At 47.5% G+C, this 17,522-nt stretch overlaps 1 protein-coding gene across 4 annotated transcripts in view; it reads right to left on the bottom strand.

The window, feature by feature from the left end:
• The window catches only part of Nrp2 (neuropilin 2), a 115,894-nt gene that overhangs the window by 68,293 nt on the left and 30,079 nt on the right, over positions 1 to 17,522 (bottom strand). For all 4 annotated transcript variants that reach the window (XM_048459278.3, XM_087903655.1, XM_087903656.1 and 1 more), the window contains exons 3-7: positions 13,010 to 13,191; positions 6,475 to 6,705; positions 5,345 to 5,500; positions 3,541 to 3,710; positions 1,201 to 1,356 (exon numbers count right to left, since the gene is read on the bottom strand). In XM_048459278.3, coding sequence (XP_048315235.3) covers positions 1,201 to 1,356; positions 3,541 to 3,710; positions 5,345 to 5,500; positions 6,475 to 6,705; positions 13,010 to 13,191 — 895 coding nt within the window. The remainder of the gene's footprint in view (positions 1 to 1,200; positions 1,357 to 3,540; positions 3,711 to 5,344; positions 5,501 to 6,474; positions 6,706 to 13,009; positions 13,192 to 17,522) is intronic.

The raw sequence follows: 17,522 nt of genomic DNA, 5'->3' as shown, positions 1-17,522 counted from the left end.
GATAGCCGGAAATGTCTAGAAACCATGCTTTCATATGAATGGTGCCATGTTACTATGGCGATTTTGATTTAAAAAAGCCAACAAAAACTACTCCTTTAAAAACTCACATTTCCTATGTGAGAGATCGCAACATCATAGGGTCAAATTTTCTGGGTCCAAGGATTCTAGTTGTATGTGTAAGATGGAGAGCATGATGCTTTGGGACAGTGACAGGGACCAAAGAGATGCTCTTTTGGTCACAGATGCTTTATCTTGATATTTTATACCTTTGCAGACCTGCACCTGCGGGACTGCAGCAAAGGCTGAGAAACAGACCTGTGTTTTCTGATTACCTTCCGTGGGAGGGTGAGCCGGCTCTGGGAGTTCCCAGTATGCCTCCCCCACCTGCCTGAAGTGAGACTCAACCAGCCTGCAGGGATCACCTTGAACTCACTTCCAGTCCAGAGGCTCCTGTCCCCACTTAGGTGAAAACGGAGCATTTCCACTGAGCCCTCCATATGCCAAATGCAACTCATTTGCCAGCTGCAGACACAGAACGCCACGTGATTCAAGAGTGCCAAGTGCCAGACACTCATCCCCGTGTACAACAAAAGCCTCATATTGATCACATGGACCGCATGCCTGGGAGCTCCAGACACTGAAGGCACCAGCAGGGAGGGTTCAATGCTTCCCCGATAATCACAATTGCCAGTTCAGATCCAAACTCCAACAAATAGGATTTCTCCTCATTATTTATAGTCCTGGTTCTTCTCAGGGACACGGGGACTCCCTCTTAGGGCTTTGTGTCCTTTCATTTTCAGACCTCAGTGACTCCTGAACTGCCGGTTCTTGCAGTTTTGTGATTGTTAGTCCAGCATGTGGAAGAGACTCAGGCCATAAATGCTCACCGGGTTCTGTACGGTGTGGGGAAGCTTTAGGGGGGAGGCTGGGGAAGCTTTAGTGGGGAGGCGTTTTCTCCTTCATTTGCAGTTAGATAACATTCTATGGGCCCCCCTCCTCTCTCCCTCTCTGCTGTGCAAAATGCAACAGTAACCAAGCTGCTGGAGAAATGGAGTTTTCCAATCACAAAAACAAAAAAGGAAATCTCAGGAACAGTGTATCCTTTGCCTCCATGAGTTCTCTGAGCCTCACTAAGCCAAGGCTCCTCACGGAGTCAGCCTGAAACTCCTTGGAGGCCCACTCTTGGGGAAGCCCACCTACCTTGTGGTTTTTGCCATGCCGGTAGACCATCCAGTCCTCCCCATTCGTGCTGACCTCCAGCTTGTACGATTTGACATAGTAGCCTTTCTGGGTCTCCCTGGAAATAGCCCCCTGTGTTGCAATGGCCGTGAGCATGGTTAGGAAGCGCAGGTCCACCTGGAAAGAGAAGCCAGAAGGTAAGGGGCCCACTCCTCCCAAACACACCCACGTCCCTTTCCTGCATAGGTCGTGGATGTCGTGCTAAGCTCACAAACTCGTCTGTTTTTGGAACCGTCAGTATGTACTTCCACAGGACAATTAATGTCAATTGACTCTTACCAGGGTAGACATTTTTCCTTGAAAAATAGAACTTGATTTTTTTTCCCTTCTACTTGCAAAACTGAATGGATAATATTCAGTTTCTTCTAACTAGTGGACATTTAGACTTATGACCCCTTCATTAAGTAACCTACAGTCTGTTTCAGACCATGAAGGCAAAAGGGTCCTATAGGAACCTTGAATGGCAAAAAACTCTCTACTCCTGTTGACAGAGGTTTCTGTCCCTCCACGTCCCACAGCCATTTAGTCCCAAATAAACACACAGAGGTCTACATTAATTATAAACTGATTGTCCCAGTAGCTCAGGCTTCTTATTAATTAATTCTTATAACTTATATTAGCCCATAACTCTTGCCTGTGTTAGCCATTGGCTTGGTACCTTTTTCGGCGAGGCAGTCACATCTTGTGTCCGCTGTGGCTGCGTCACAACTGCAGATTTAAACTTCCCTCTTCCCAGAATTCTCCTTGTCCTGCCTCTACTTCCTACCTGGTCATCCCGCCTATACTTCCTACCTAGCTACTGGCCAATCAATGTTTTATTAAAAATAACACAAGTGACAGGATAAAAGACCATTGTCCCACAGCATACTCCAATGCAGTCTACTGTAATTCTCTAGAAGTGGTAATCCATAGCCGTCTTCTCTCCCTTTATTCCCACACTCCATCTATAATCACTCAGGTCACCAAGGGGTCAAAGGGCGTGCAGAGTCTGCCCAACTAATTAGGCTTATGCACCAAGTCTTGATCTTTTACCCTATGAGGAGGTAGTTCCCCTCTGACAATGCCAAAACCACTTGAAAATTACTGGATGTTGTCAGTATGGTCTTTGGCCTTTCTTAATGGCAGTCTCTATGTGCGTTAGTGTTTGTGAACTGATGAAAGCCAATTTAGTAAGCACTTACTGGCTACTCAATGTGTGCATGGCATCATGAAACATTCAAGAGACATGCACAGGAACTTCTTTGTACACAAGAAAAGGTAGATTGCTATACTGAAAAACTAGACTATTAAAGGGGTGAAAACAGGAGTATAGTATATAGACTGTAACAATGAAGAACTTGCTAGAAGCTTTGCAAGATGAAAGGATTTTTTTGAGAGGCAGAGGAAGAGACAGTGACAAATGACCTGAGAGCTGTGTTGTTAGAGCCCCGTGGCCCCCTGGAGTTTCTAAGTGCTCTTTCTCCCTTCCCTGCTATCTGCACTGCAGTATCTGTCTTAGAGCAGAGCTGGGACAGGCTTGTCCCTGGGTCACAAGGCTGTCTCTGTGTGTCATAAATGCAGACGTTGCTCTGGTGTAGAACTGGCAGTTTGTTCTCCCCCTGTTTACTTCTTCCCAGGGGATCAGAGCTGAACCCGTGTGCAGGGCAGGAAGATTACTCAACATGAGCTGCAAGACTTTCTCAGGAAGACAGCAAACAATAGTCTGAAAAGACGCTGCCGAGCATCTGGGGAGCGAGTTCTCATTCTCCATAGTGACATTTTCCCATGTGTTCTCTGATAGCTATGTGTAAAACCTCCCTGGCAGGCTCCCTCCAGATAGCAAAGATCAGAAGAAGTTGCCATATTCAGCTAGCGCCCAACAAACCTGCCTTTAGGAAAACGCTCTTCCCACATCTCTGATGCCTTCCTGTGCCAAGAATGAGGAAGATCTGGAACTATTTCTAGAACATTCCTTTTATACTGATAGGGTAAGCAGTATCATGGCCAAACAACTCTCCTCAGGCCCACTAATTCACACAAGGGCGAGTGCAGTGGTCTTCTTACTCACACCCCAGCACACAGCACAATGCTTGGCATAGCACAGGGCCTTTGGGACAGATGAATGAACAGATGGATGGATGGATGCAATTCTCATGCATTCTGTGTTTATGTTTTAGCATTCTCTTTTGACTCTAGCTGAGGGGGCCACACCACTGTCCCACCATCCCACACATCACATTCTCTCTCACCCACAGCACACACACACACACACACACACACACACACACACACACACACACACGCCAGTATCTGGGTAAGCACCTGGAGATACTCCTTGTTGGAATCCAAGTTGGGTGTCCAGCCATTGTCATCACCATGGAGTCGGCTCTGCTGAGGAGTCCACCTTCCGTCGGAGAAAGTGGATGAGGCACTGATTTGCTCGTTAGCGATCCGTCCGGACTCCATTCCCAGAGGAACATTGCACTGAAAGTCTGGGGAGTGGAGATGGGTCAAGGGCAGAGTTAGGTATCTTAACCTCAGATGCTGTCTCTGCTCCCATGGCCCCCAGACACGGTCTCCTTCTAGGGACAAGTCCTTGCAGGCACTCCCTCATCCTGAATCTAATTACATGCTCACATTTGAAAAACAACTACACTAAGTCACATAGTTAACAACCCCTCTGGGTCTTCAAGGAACTAAATTGGACCTAAAAGAAATTAGGCGATAGATAAATAAGAATCATCATATAAATTAAAAATACCATCTCAAACGCAAGTGCTGCAGGCTACGGAAGCTCTCAGGTGCCAGATGCACCAGCCACGGGATACAGGGGAACAGGACAATTTGGGTGGGCTCAGCCATCGTGGGAAGCCACCAGCCACGGGATACAGGTGAACAGGACAATTTGGGTGGGCTCAGCCATCGTGGGAAGCCTGCACACACCCCGAGGCACTTTCTCTTTCAACCAAGTGTTTTCTAATTTCTGGCATAGAAGACAGACTCTACAAAGTATAAACACCCGTCTTTAGGAAACTTCTCTGTGAGCACATACAAGCCCCATTGTGTTCCTCTGCAGCACCTGTCTGGGCTACCAGACCTATGAGACTCTGATTCTGGTCTTATGCCATCAGCAAAATTGCCGTCCTTCACCTGGATGCCGTGGACACTGATCAGTGCTTGCCCAGGCGTGGACACTTTTCTGAGGTATCAGATTTTTCTGAGACTGCACTGGCCGTTTGCCGAACCTGCTACAGCTTGCTGCACTCTTTCTCATGCAGCCTCTGGACCTCTGATGAAGAAACCAAGACTAGGGCAGAGCACAGCCTGCGCGTTCTCAGGCAGGCCAGGCTGCTGCATCGGCAGTTAACATAGGCCCTAAGCTGTCCACGGCAGAGATGGGGGTTTCTCAGTCTCGTCATCTCAGAGTGCTTCTCTTTGTCCTCCAGGAGACCATTTGGATCTCTAAGCAGCCCTGACTGTGCACTGCAGCTTAAGTGTAGGGCCAAGAAGTGGATAGTCTGAAAATGGGCCTCAGGATGGTTTAGGTGGCAGGTTCCAAACAGCTAGGCCCTCAGCAGAATTTTATAATGCTAATGCACCATGCCCAGCACTCAGTAAAAGTTCCTCAAAGCTGTATTTCTTGCATGTGTGAAGTGGAAGTCCAAGGGGTTGCCTTGTGTAGCCAGGGAATCTCTACTGAGAGCTACAGGACGATTGTCAAGATACATATGGCTGTTTTGCCATGATGGTCTTGATGCTTTTGAGGTCTGGAGACGAAAGGACTGGTGCAGTCTGAGGAGGGTTAGCCCCTGCAAGCACCATTCCACCATCATCCTAACGATCCTTTCCCACCCAGAGATGGGCAGATGCAGGCTTGAGATGGCCTACAGTTTTCCTTGGGAACAACACATACTTGTTTGTTTGTTTGTTTTTCCTAAGGAAAAGAGAACCCAATGGACACTGTCCTTCCTCATTCATCTCTGCTGGGAAAGAAGGCATGGAACTCAGTAGCCTCACAAAGTCTGAGGCCTCCCTGCCTACGGTTTTCACAGAGGTCAGCCCTTCACTTGTGCCCCCTCACATCTCTAGTGGGAAGACAGGACAGGGACTCCCATGGCCAACTCACTCTCAGGAGGCTCTTGGTGGACCAAGTAGTAGCGCGCGGAGAAGCCATCCTTGGCCACTGCCATGTCCGTGTGGAAGGTCAGGGAGAGGACCCCTGTGGACGAGCGGAGTTTGGAGGGGGTTTTGGTCCCGCAGTACTTGCCAATCAGAGGGCCAACTAGATATGGAGGAAAAAAAGGGACAGAGGAAATGAAAATCTAAAACTGGTTTTCAATGCTTTCTGTCTTCTCCCCATTGCGAACCTCACTGACAATACACTGACATAAAAACCAAAGGAGTGCTTCGAGAATAACGTCCGATATTTTCCCTGAACATTAAAAAGTGCTTTCCCTGAGCTGGCTACATTCTGTTCTCCCATCCATGATGAGGAACCAGAATGCATCATTGCAATTGCTGCTCTACAGAGGAAAAAATTGAGTTTCAGGGTGTCAGGAGTCCCAGTTCAGGGTTCCGGTTCACACTGCTAGGAAATAGCAGAGCTGGCATCCAGACCCTACCTGCCTGCCTTAGTCTTATGCTTTTCCCAAGATGAAATTGCTCCTGCATAGCTACCAAGTATCCTTTATAACAGAAAACACTTAGAACAACCACAAAGATGAACAATCTGTTTCCTTTCCAATACTGATCACACCTAGGCTCTGTGTGGTCTTCACCCACTCTATATCGGCTCTTCTTGGCTGTGAATGACTGCCTTTCAACACCTATGCCTATATTAATAGTAATGAAATAATGGAACTCTTGATTATAGTGATGATAGATTGTTTCTGATCTAGATACTGAGAGGCTGAATAACTTGCCAGGACTGCACAGCAGGACATTCAAGTCGTCAGCCTGGCTTTAAGTCTTTCTACGTGGTCACAGCATTGGACTAGTGATTCACTTTTATCCCAATAACTTGGTTGGAATGGGACATCACCTAGAGTTTTGTCACCTCTGAGTGTTACTATCAATCATCAACTTGATAAACTCTGGAATCACCTCGGAGACAGCCCTCTGTGCTTCTCTGTGGGTTACCTTGGTTAGTTAACTGAAGTGGGAAGACCTGTCCACTTTGGGTGCTACCATTCCCTGGACTAGGATCCTGAACTTTTTAAAAAGGAGAAAGTGAACTGAGCAGAAGCACCCACTCACCGTGTGGAATGCCATCCCAAATGTCCAGCCAGTCATATTTGCAGTCTCCTTCTCCCACTTGTAGAGGGTCATGCTCCAGGTCAAAGGTCAGGAACTGCAGGATGATCTCCATCCTGGGTTTGGCCAGGATAGTGAAGGTGCAGTCCAGATTGTGTGGATACTTCTCTGGAAAGCCAGGAGATTCAATGGTCCCATTGGGGCTTGTGAAGTTCTTGGAACAATCTTCAGAGCCTGTGCACCAGAGAGAGGAGTAGGGAGGGAGTGGGGAGGGAGTGGGGAGGGAGTGGGGAGGGAAAGAGATGTAGCATTAGGGAGCAGCTTCTCTGGGCTGCCTCCTCTGCCTCTGGGTTATTTAAATGTTTGGGTCCATATTCCTCTACTCACAAGGTTTTTGTTTCTGCTCAAGTGGCCCTTGGAGCAACACACCCTTCCCATCTATGTTTCAAACCCTCAAGCCAGCCTCCCTTTTAAACAGAAATTAGGGAGCTGAGGCTGATTGCTTTGTATATCAGAATGAGACCAGCCATTGAGGGACTGGAGGCTAAGAGATAGAGGGAGAGAGAAAGTGAAAGAGAGAGAAAGAACAGAGTCTTCTTTCAATTACTCAGCTGCTCACTCCAGAAATGTAAGTTATTTCAATCCTTAAGGAAGGCTTGCTGGTTGCCAGCAGGGAAAACAATGTTATCCCTTATTTATTGCTGACCTCAACACTAACCCCTATTGTACCCCAGCCAGCTAAGTGCCCCTTCTCCCTCAGAGATCCAAGGTGCCTCAGGGGAGGGGCAAAGGGGAGCCCAAGCCTCATTCACGTCCTGACTGTATTAAAACGGGCTGCTCTGTAGTGGCGGGACAATTAACAATTGAGGTTTTTAGCCGGTGGATCACAGTGGGGCGTTGAGGATGTTAAAGGCCGCTTGGACGGCGAGTTTGGAAAAATGCAGCAGTGTATTGACATTTGGAAGGCTTCTGGTGCCTTTGTGGTGGGGATGGCCTTGTGTTTCTCTCCTAAGCTCTTGGGTTTGCTTTCTGGGGATGTGTCCTGGTGAACCGTGACACACATTCACAGCCTGCTGCAAGCTGAAGTAACAGCAGGGGCACTAAGAGGATTACAGTCCCAGTCTCCTGCTGCCTCTAGGTAGAGTCCTCTTAGAAGAGCCCTTGTGCTTTAACCCAGCAACTGCTCCTCTGGGCAGAGCCAGGAAAGGAGCCTGGAAGCATAGAGACCCTGCATATACAGAGAAAGCAAGGAGAGCTACAAGTTAATGACAGGGAGGTAAATGCTGGTAATTACAATAGATTTTCCTCACCACATTTGGATTCTAAAATAAGAAAAGGAAGCAGAATTTATGAAGGGGATAATAGACACTCTTAAGCGTGAAGAAAAACACCACCACCAACACAGAAATCCTCAATAAACCAGGTGTTTACTGGCAAGAAGTGTCCTCTGGGGATCACACTGATATATAACTATGGGATGTCAATATGCCCATCTTAGCCTGCAGCGATGTCTTTATCTGCAGCTCCCATAGCAGGGCCCTCTGCAAGTCTCCTGATTGATAGCTGCAAATATGTGACTTGGAAAAGGTACCATGCAAATAAGTATGCATGTATTTGGGGTACGCTTGTAGGTTTCTGCAGCTCAGGCAGCAAAGAAAATTCCACCTATCCATCGGATATCTTCTCTCCGCTGGCAGTGCTGCCCCTTGGGGGTGGGTTGTGGGTAGAATGAGGACCAGAAGCAAGAGCAAATTTCCCTGCCTCATTTGGAGGTCTGGGTACCACATCTCAGAGGCTTTGCACTTCACTCCCTGATCCAGCTGCAGCAGGGAAGAGCCAGTGGGCAACAGGGTTGGTTCAGATGAGCTGGGGTGGCCTCCCCTCCCCCTTAGCTTTGTTTACCATCAGGCCTCCGACTCCTGAGGGCTTCCTCAGTGGCCTGGGGTGATGCAATTTGGGAAAGCCAGGCCAGCTGGCCCACTGTCTTCAGGGGACCAAGAAGAATTTTGAAAAGGTTAGAGTTTAAGGATGCTAAGCAGGCTTCTTCACGGGGTTCGCAGGGAGCCTCACAGGGCGCTGGCTGGAAATTAATTCTCTATTCACAACGGACTTGGGAGTCAGCCGAGGCCTCTTGAGAGTCCCTTCCTAGAGTGGGCACCATTGTCAGTCTAGAAGGGACTCCGCACCACCCCGGGAGTGGGGAATTACGCTTGTATCTTTGATCCTTCTCATCCATGGGGGTCAAGTGTTTCAACAATGGACATTTAGAGCCCAAGATGGGCCCCAGAGAATGTGAGATCCTAAACCATTCAGTTTCAGGATCCCCAGGTCTTACATGTAACTGAAAGGAATTTTTCAGCTTTAAGTACTTACAGCCAAACAAGCAAACAAACAAAGAAACAAACAACGTGTATGTCTGATAAATGGTTAGAAACGAGTACATTCTCTGGCTTATTTTGAAGGAGGTGAGAACACATTATTGTTTTATCCTTTGCAAGCAGAAAAATCTGGTACCTATTAAAATTATGTATTTGTCTCCTATACTGCCATGGTCCAAGCACCAGAATGACAACTGAATAAAGGGATTCTGGAAACAGACACAAAATTTGTGTCTTCTAGAATTCGACTAATCCACAACCCATTTCTGCATCAGGTTAAAAGGACAAAAAAAATTAAAATACCAGCTGACAAATATTCCTGTCAATTCACTATTGAGATTACTCATACAAGCTAGAGGTTTGGAAGTGGTTTATACCTGTTATCAACCACTATAATCCTAGGAGACTGAGGCAGGGGAACTACCAGGAGTTCCAGGCAAGCCTGAGTTACATATTGAATTCTAGGACAACTTGGGCTACAGAATGACTCTGTCTCATAAAATAGCAAAGCAGCACAGAGCTGAAATGGGCGGGGGGGGGGGGGAGTAAACAATTCCATTCTCAAGGACTTCAGCACACAGGATGCCCACCCCAGGTGCTCAGACTTTGGCATGCAGGATGTCAACTCCATGTCTCTGTGCAAGTTGAAGAGGACCCTACACACACAAATACATGAAAATACAATGGCCTTATCTGAAGTCAAGCTTGACTTGCCCACAGGCCAGGGAATCAGGCCTTTATTTAGGGGTTCAGAGGAGCGGGCGCTGCGGTTTCCTCTACCTGTGAGCAAACCCTACAGTTTCACTATCAGAAATGCCACCGAGTAACTGACACAGGAGACAAATGAGAATCTTGAATTTCTGCTAAAAGAACATCAGGAAAAAAAAGAAAAAAAAAACATGTCCTGCTGATTCTGCTTCCCTTGCCCCTTTCCACATTCCTTTAAAGTTTTTCTTTCCCTAATCTGCTCTGGATTTGGTGACTCTGGGTTGCTTAGGTTTGCAATCTTTTCCTGCCTTACCCTTTTCCAGGTGAGACAGTTTGTGATATCAACAATACTGTGTCCTTCTTTTAGGGCAGCCATGACTTCCCACTCCAGGCGTGTGCTCCATTTGCCCCACCTTGTGGGCGTGTGTCTCTCAGTGTAACTCTGTAGGAGTGTGCCTCTCAGTGTGACTCTGCGGGAGTGTGTCTCTCAGTGTAACTCTGCAGGAGTGTACCTCTCAGTGTGACTCTGCGGGAGTGTGCCTCTCAGTGTGACTCTGCGGGAGTGTGCCTCTCAGTGTGACTCTGCGGGAGTGTGCCTCTCAGTGTGACTCTGCGGGAGTGTGCCTCTCAGTGTGACTCTGCGGGAGTGTGCCTCTCAGTGTGACTCTGCGGGCGTGTGCCTCTCAGTGTGACTCTGCGGGAGTGTGCCTCTCAGTGTGACTCTGCGGGAGTGTGCCTCTCAGTGTGACTCTGCGGGAGTGTGCCTCTCAGTGTGACTCTGCGGGCGTGTGCCTCTCAGTGTGACTCTGTGGGAGTGTGCCTCTCAGTGTGACTCTGAGGGCATGTGCCTCTCAGTGTGACTCTGAGGGAGTGTGCCTCTCAGTGTGACTCTGTGGGTGTGTGCCTCTCAGTGTGACTCTGTGGGCATGTGCCTTTAAGTGTGTCTCTGGGAATGTGCCTGTGGGAGTGTGCCTTTAAGTGTGACTCTGTGGGCGTGTGCCTCTCAGTGTGACTCTGTGGGCGTGTGCCTCTCAGTGTAACTGTGGCAGAGCCTGGGGAAAGCCAAGCTCCCAGGGCCTTCTGTGTGGCTGTTTGCATATCTGTGTTTACAGTTTCCCTCTTTCTTTTTACGAATCTGACTGGCAAACATGGCTGTGTTTGTTTGGATTTTTTCCGCATGTCCACCCATTTCTTTCATGTTCTGTGGATGATGTAAATTGTGTATTTTCTCCCAGGCCTGCAGCTCTGAAACTGGAATATGAGACAAGGCGCCTACTTAGAAGAACATCTACCGTCCTAAACATCTCACTTGTGACTCTTTGCTCTTGTGCATCCCTGTGTTTTATTTTTACTGGACTGACTTTCATACCAATAACCACCCTAGTTGGTGGACCTGACGGCCCCGAGGAGGGTCCTGGGCTCTCTCCTTTTATGACTCCCAGCCATGCGGCTTTTGGCAGGGCTGTCACTCACTAGAGCATCTCTTCCAGTGGTGATCCTAACCCTGAAAATGGCTGCCCTGCTGCTCCTTGCTCAAGCCACCTACTTCTCTTGATGGGCACCATTGTTTAAGGCTCTTCACAGACTTGTTGCCTTATTTAAAGTTCTCCTTCTGCATGCCACCAAACAGCAGGCTGAATCATGGTACCCTCATGTGTGTTATCTCTGAATGCTCTCCTTTCACACGTGCGTGATGGATGGGGTGACATTCTCCACTCTGTCACTTTCTGGAGAGTGTGGCATCATGCTTTGGGAAACACTGCGGTAAGAGCCATGAGGCCAGAGATGAACTTAAGGGCCTTGCTCACTCTTGCCCTGACTCCTTTGGCCAGTTCCCTGGAAGGTCTTGCATGAGCTGATTTCCCTCTGAGGCTGAGGCAGTGGAACTGAGTAATGGGTTCAGCACTTGGAACTGTTTTTTGTTAGGTTACAGAGTTCCCCAATTGCATTTCCAGAACAGTAACAAGTGACCTGTGTCTTCATATAACATTTAGTCATAGTATAATTTTCCTTTTAATATCACCAATAATACTGATGGTGCATCTGTGTGATGAGGATTTGTCTGCCTGCCTTTCCCACAAGCCAAGGACAAGGAAAGCTGCCTTATTCTTTCCTTCTTGAACATTCGGCAGAGAGTGCTCACTGGAGTTGGTGCATTGGTCTGCATCTTGCACTGGGATTCAAAGATCTGTGGATACAGCTATGCAGGGGGCTCACACCAGTCCCAGCCCAGGGCACACAGATCAGTTCCTGAGACCTTACTGTGGCCAGAAACATTGAAATGCATGGCGGATGGGCCATCATAGATCATAGCTTAGGGCCCCCACTCTGGCACAACACAGTTCTGCTAACCACACCCCTTCATTTGATTCTTCCTTCAAAGGCAGACAAGCCTATCAAATATTTAGACAGAGTGGATAGAAAAAGTACTTTCAACAGCCACCACTTCCTTCCAAGAACTGTTTAACGAAAAAAGAAAGAAAATACAGATGAACGGCTCCGTCTGCACTGAACTTAACAGGTGCCAGACTGACAGGGTGACAACACCACCTGGGCTCAGACTCCACGGAGGAGTTATAAAACTTGGACTCCTAAAGAAAGAAAACGTGCAAAGGTGGGGGCAGAGCTTCTGAGGTAAGGAGTGGGCAGGAATGGAGGACATTCCTTCCTCAGCCATAGTGGGAACTGACATGAGACAGAAGGACATGCCACTGGGCGAGGGGAAGTGGACCTAATGTGGCACCGTCAGGCGAGAGTGGTCCTAGTGACCGGCAGAAGTTAGGAGTGCCCATAAGAGCCTTGAGACGGACGGGGTCCAGCAGCCAACCCAAGCAGTGCTAAGTTTTCTGCCCCGACTTCAGTATCTTTCATTAGCTCTTCAGACCATCTGACTCCCTGGCATATGAAAAAATAGTTCAGTCTATAGGGGTGGTAAAATGGATGGCCAAGGAGAATGTCTTAGAATCATAATTTAATTTAAAAGCAATGACTGACCCCATTCTGGGGGTCATGGTGAGATCTTCAGAAATCCTAAACAGTGAAGAGATTGTGTCCTCCGGCACTATGTAACTCCAAATAAAGACAATATTAAACCATGAAGGAGTTGGGGTAAAGTTCAACCAAGTTCAGCCATGAAAAACAGCCTGATTTTAAAAACACAAAAATCCAATTCTTTCAAGTGATGTTCTTGTATTTACCCACCCCACCTCCAGTACCCTCTGGACTGGTGCCTCATCCCTCCTCTCAAGTTGGAAGTCACCTGACCTGACTTTTCATAAGAGGCATTTCCAGGTTCTCCTCAGACCTTCCTAGATATCTCTTCATCCACCACCACAGTGAAGCCAGATGTCTGAAGCCCTCCCACGTGATGCCGTCCGCACACTAGGTCTCCCCGCTATGCCCCACCTTCCCTATGATGCCCATCTCTGACCTCTACTCCCGACCCCACTCACCTGTTTTGAAGATCTCGTAGCGTAGGGAGAAACCTGCCCCCTGCCGGGCATAGTCTGACGTGAACTTGATATATAACATGGAGCCAGAGGAGATGATGGTGGGTGGGGCGATGTTCCCACAGTGTTTGCCTAGGAGGTCAGCTGACTCACTGTCCCCATCCCGAATCTCAATGAAGTCATACCTACGTGGGGACAGCGAAAAGGACACAGATGAGCAAAGGACCGTCATCCCCTTGTGGCTCTCCCCACTCTTTCAGACACTCAGGAGCTGCAGTGTCCACAAAGGGCACCCTACTTGCTTTGGTACACAGGCAAACACAGACACGGGAAGTTGTTTTCAAACTACACTGTGAGTGCATGGGTGGGAGGCCTTATCTCTTGTTCACAAGAGCATTGCCTCACTCTCTCGGGATCTCAGAGCAAGCGTTGTTTGTCCTTGGGTGGCAGTAGCACATACTTTTTATTTCCACTGTGACCTCTCGAAATCTTTGTCTCTCCTTAACTCTGTCATTGCCTCGAACATGAGGATTGACGAGTGTGGCAGGCAGGGAAAACAGCAGCTGCTCCAGCGTGCAACCAGCGAGAAGATGGCATGAAAACTACACACATGTCAGGACTGGCACCCTGGGGGTGCTTCAGCCGGGCTTTCTCTCCTGCCCCCTGCCCTGATTTCGTGTTCTCCTGGGCCTCTTGTTCTTACTTGGCAGTGTTCCCATCTGCAGGCTACCTCCTTCCCCTAGATATGCCTACAAAGGTCCTGTCAACACTATCTAGTCAACATGGTTTCAAAAAGGATTGGAGCTAACTCAGATAAGGCCATAACAACTCTCTAGCACTGTGTCTGTGCACCCACAACGGCTGGCTGGACTCCCCCAAGCAGTGGCCTGTGCTCCTTTCAGACTGAGTCAGATGGGCCTGGCATGGGCATCGATGCCCCACAGTCTTTCTTGGCCAGGTTCACAGATGATGCACATCTTGACGGGCACATTTTCCAGCTGGGGTGCATGCCCAGCAAGGGTCCCCCAGTTTCTCTGCACTTGTATGTTTCCAGTTACTGCTTAACTCTCACAGCCCACGTGGGACTCTTCTTCAGAACCCGGCTTCCCCTCTTTCCTCTCCCCTGATTTATTTTGCATCAGCCTGTAAAAACAACACACAAGGAATTTCCTCCTTGTGGGTAAGGAAAGGGGCTGACAATGTAGCCCTCCTGGGGTGTGGCCTACTCTCCTGTGGCACAGGTCTGTGGGAGCTGGTAACCTGCACAAGGGGTTGGACCTCAGCCGTCAGGGGCTGTACTTCAGGTTGCTCAGCCCTTTCTGAATAAATAGGGCTGTAAAGGAGGAAGGAGTCTGTTACCAGGGCCAGTTTCTCCTGAGGCCCTGGAGGGATGGACTCCTACAACCACAACAATGGCTGGTGTTGGGTTCCTCCAGAGAGGTGGAGCTGGGGAGATAGGGGCTTCCACCAGAGCTCTGATGAGATAGCCAGATTCCCAAGGCCCCAGGGTGGGGTGGGGTGGAGGAGCTACTCAAATCTAGGATTTTTCAATGTGGGAGATAGTACTGATTTTGCAAGTAAGCTTCCTCAATTCCAAAACAAAAGCGAAAGACACTTGTTTGTTCTTAGGGGAAATTCCCAACTCCTCTGGAAAACCCCTTCTTGCTGTTCCTCTCCAGTTAGCTGCCTAAGCAGAGGTGTCAGCTGAGCAATGGCGCACCAAGCAGTGTGAACACAAGTCAAGCAACCCTTACTCACTCATCACGAACTCCCTCTCTGGGTGTCAGATCCCAGACCTAGGGACGGGGGGGTGGAGGGATGGGGGGTGGCATGGATGGGGGGATTGCATTCCATTTCTTAGCCCAAATTACAGTTCTTTAATAAGCCATCTATTTGTAAAATAAAGCTACAGCCACTAAAAACTTCTTTTTCAAAGCAGAAGAACTGAGAAAAATTAAGCTTTGAATCTTTCTGAGCCTCAAAAAAAAAAAAATAGGGGGAATAGGGCTGAGGAGATGGCTTAGAGGGAAAAATGTTTGCTGTCCACGCGTGAGGACCTGACTAGGTAAACTTACTTAAACCAGGTAAGTCTGGATACAGTGGAGCCCAAGATTGCCCTCTGGCTTCACAGAGAACCCTAGCACGGGCACACACACTGAGCAGATACTTTTCAAATGAAGGCTGCAACTGTAAAAGAGCTAATAGGAGCCATCTCCTTCAGCCATGAGCTTTGCGTGACTGAACCTAATCTGCATGAAGAATGGCTATGTGGTCCAGCCCTCTGGTTAAGAAAGCTAACCAGTCTGTCGAATTCTCACACTGATTTCCCGGGAGCAGAGAGGTTGAGGCCTGGACATAGACGACACCTGTCTGAAGACACCTGTCTTGGGGGTATTGGCACAGTGAAGGTGGAGATGTAAAGCGCTTTACACATTTGGAAGGTACTTTTGGGGCAAAATGTGATGAAAGTTACTATATTTGTAGCCTTTAAACCAGAATCCTTAGGACATTTTTCCACCAAGAAAACAATCAAAGGGTCACATACAGATGTATATGCATCGTTGTGAATTTTTAGAAGTATATTATAAATGAGAAGATGCTTCCTTTATAGATAGCATTATGTTGAAAAATCCAACCAGACAGTGAAAGTAAATTAATTTTGCTATATTTATAAGGTGAAATATTCAGTTGTTACCGAAAATAGTATGGCAGAACTGGGTTATTTTTTAAACAAAAATTGCATTATATACTATTAATGCAAAAAGAACAGATTTTTAAAGTCCATTTTAAAATGCACACATTATTTTCTTGCATAAGAATTCAGAAAGCATTTGAAAAACTACATCTAAAATACTGGCAGAGACACATCATTGACAGGCTGATTTCGCCTTCTTTGTTTCCTTCTGTTATCTGAATTATTACAAGTTCACATTTCTTTAATAAGACAAGACTCATAAAAATAAAGCTACATTCCTTAAGTTTTCAAAGCAGAAATGTTGAGAAAAACAAGCCCTTAGCATTTAGCAGGGATGAACATAATGGAACTTGCCAAAAATCCCGGCACTTGGGGGCTGAAGCAGAAGGATCAGAGTTCAGGGTCAATGTGGGCCACATAATAGTCTGTCTCAAAGACCCAATAAGTGGAAAACAAAGTTAGCAGACACAGGTGTGGATTCTTTTCCACTATCACCATATTCCCCTTCTCTCCGAGCTGGAGTGTGCAGAATGAGGGCCTCGTGAGACATGGCATGTCCAAAAACCCAGAAATAGAATTGCACATAGCGTACTCGTAATTAATATTTAAAAAGAGAATTAAAAAAACAAAAAGAAAAATCTGGTTTTGTGTTGGTGATTTTTCTACAAAGGACTGAGAGGCCCTGCTGCCATAATGGCTAGTCCTCAGAAGTGGGTGGGGTCATTTAGAGGATTGACAGAATCAGCCAGGAGGCAGGGCTACCAACAACTGCCATTGCTCAGAGCTTGCCTCAATTTACTAAGGGATCAGGATGCCCCCAGGCTTTGTGTGTGTGTGTGTGTGTGTGTGAGAGAGAGAGAGAGAGAGAGAGAGAGAGAGAGAGAGAGAGAGAAAGAGAGAGGGGGGGGAGAGAGAGAAGAGAGAGAGAGAGAGAGAGAGAGAGAGACTTGCCCAGCAACAATTCCATGTTTACTTACACACACACACACACACACACACACACACACACACACACACACCACCTACTTATAGTGAAGGCCATACAATTTTAACAAAGGTTCCTCTAAGACAGTAACCAATTCTCTCTCTGTGCTGTGAGTTAAAGGGAACCCCTGCATCTCCCCCCCCCCACCTCCGTGAGTCTCTTTGTGAAGCAAATAACCTTGAACTTGAACTTCTTAGGGAACTGGATTTTTCTATCAAGTACACACGAGAGAGACAGGAGTTACAAGTTGGCAGGCAAGTTCCTTCTCCCTCCAGGGTCCTGGCTGCACCCTGTGGACAAGTCCACTAAACCATATGACCTTCTGGCTGGTCTTTTGCTATAAAGGGCACACTTCAAGTGACAAGCTGACTTCATCCAGAATATCTCATTTACCTCTCATGTGACAGACTCATTTGGGAAAATTTTTTATTATTGGGGATTTGCTGCAGCTGGAGCAAATCTCCTCAGAAATTTCAGTGTTGTCAGGTTCGTTTGTGAAGGGCTCTGAGGAGGCTCAGGAAGTTTGTGGCTTTGGAATAAACACAAGCTTTGCGCAGCCTTGAGTCTCCAGTGTTTGTTTGATCAAGAAATCTGGGGTACAGACTTGAGCTTCACCCCAAGGACAGTGAAACGGGCTGACTTGAAAGCTGCCCTCTCACCCAGCCCATTACTGCCTCCCAGAAGCCAACATGAGCGGCTAACAGACATATTAACTACAGTGTTTGTGTTTCATTATCCATAATCTCTCTCAAATGAAAAAATTCCTTTCGAAGCTTTAACACTACCTCTTATTATTTTGGTTATTTATTTCTTTCCCCTGAGCCAAGGTGGCCACC

This window comes from Myodes glareolus, chromosome 1 (assembly GCF_982192425.1).
Source record: "Myodes glareolus chromosome 1, mMyoGla1.1, whole genome shotgun sequence".
Taxonomy (NCBI): Eukaryota; Metazoa; Chordata; class Mammalia; order Rodentia; family Cricetidae; genus Myodes; species Myodes glareolus.
This window is presented reverse-complemented; position numbering and strand designations above follow the sequence as displayed.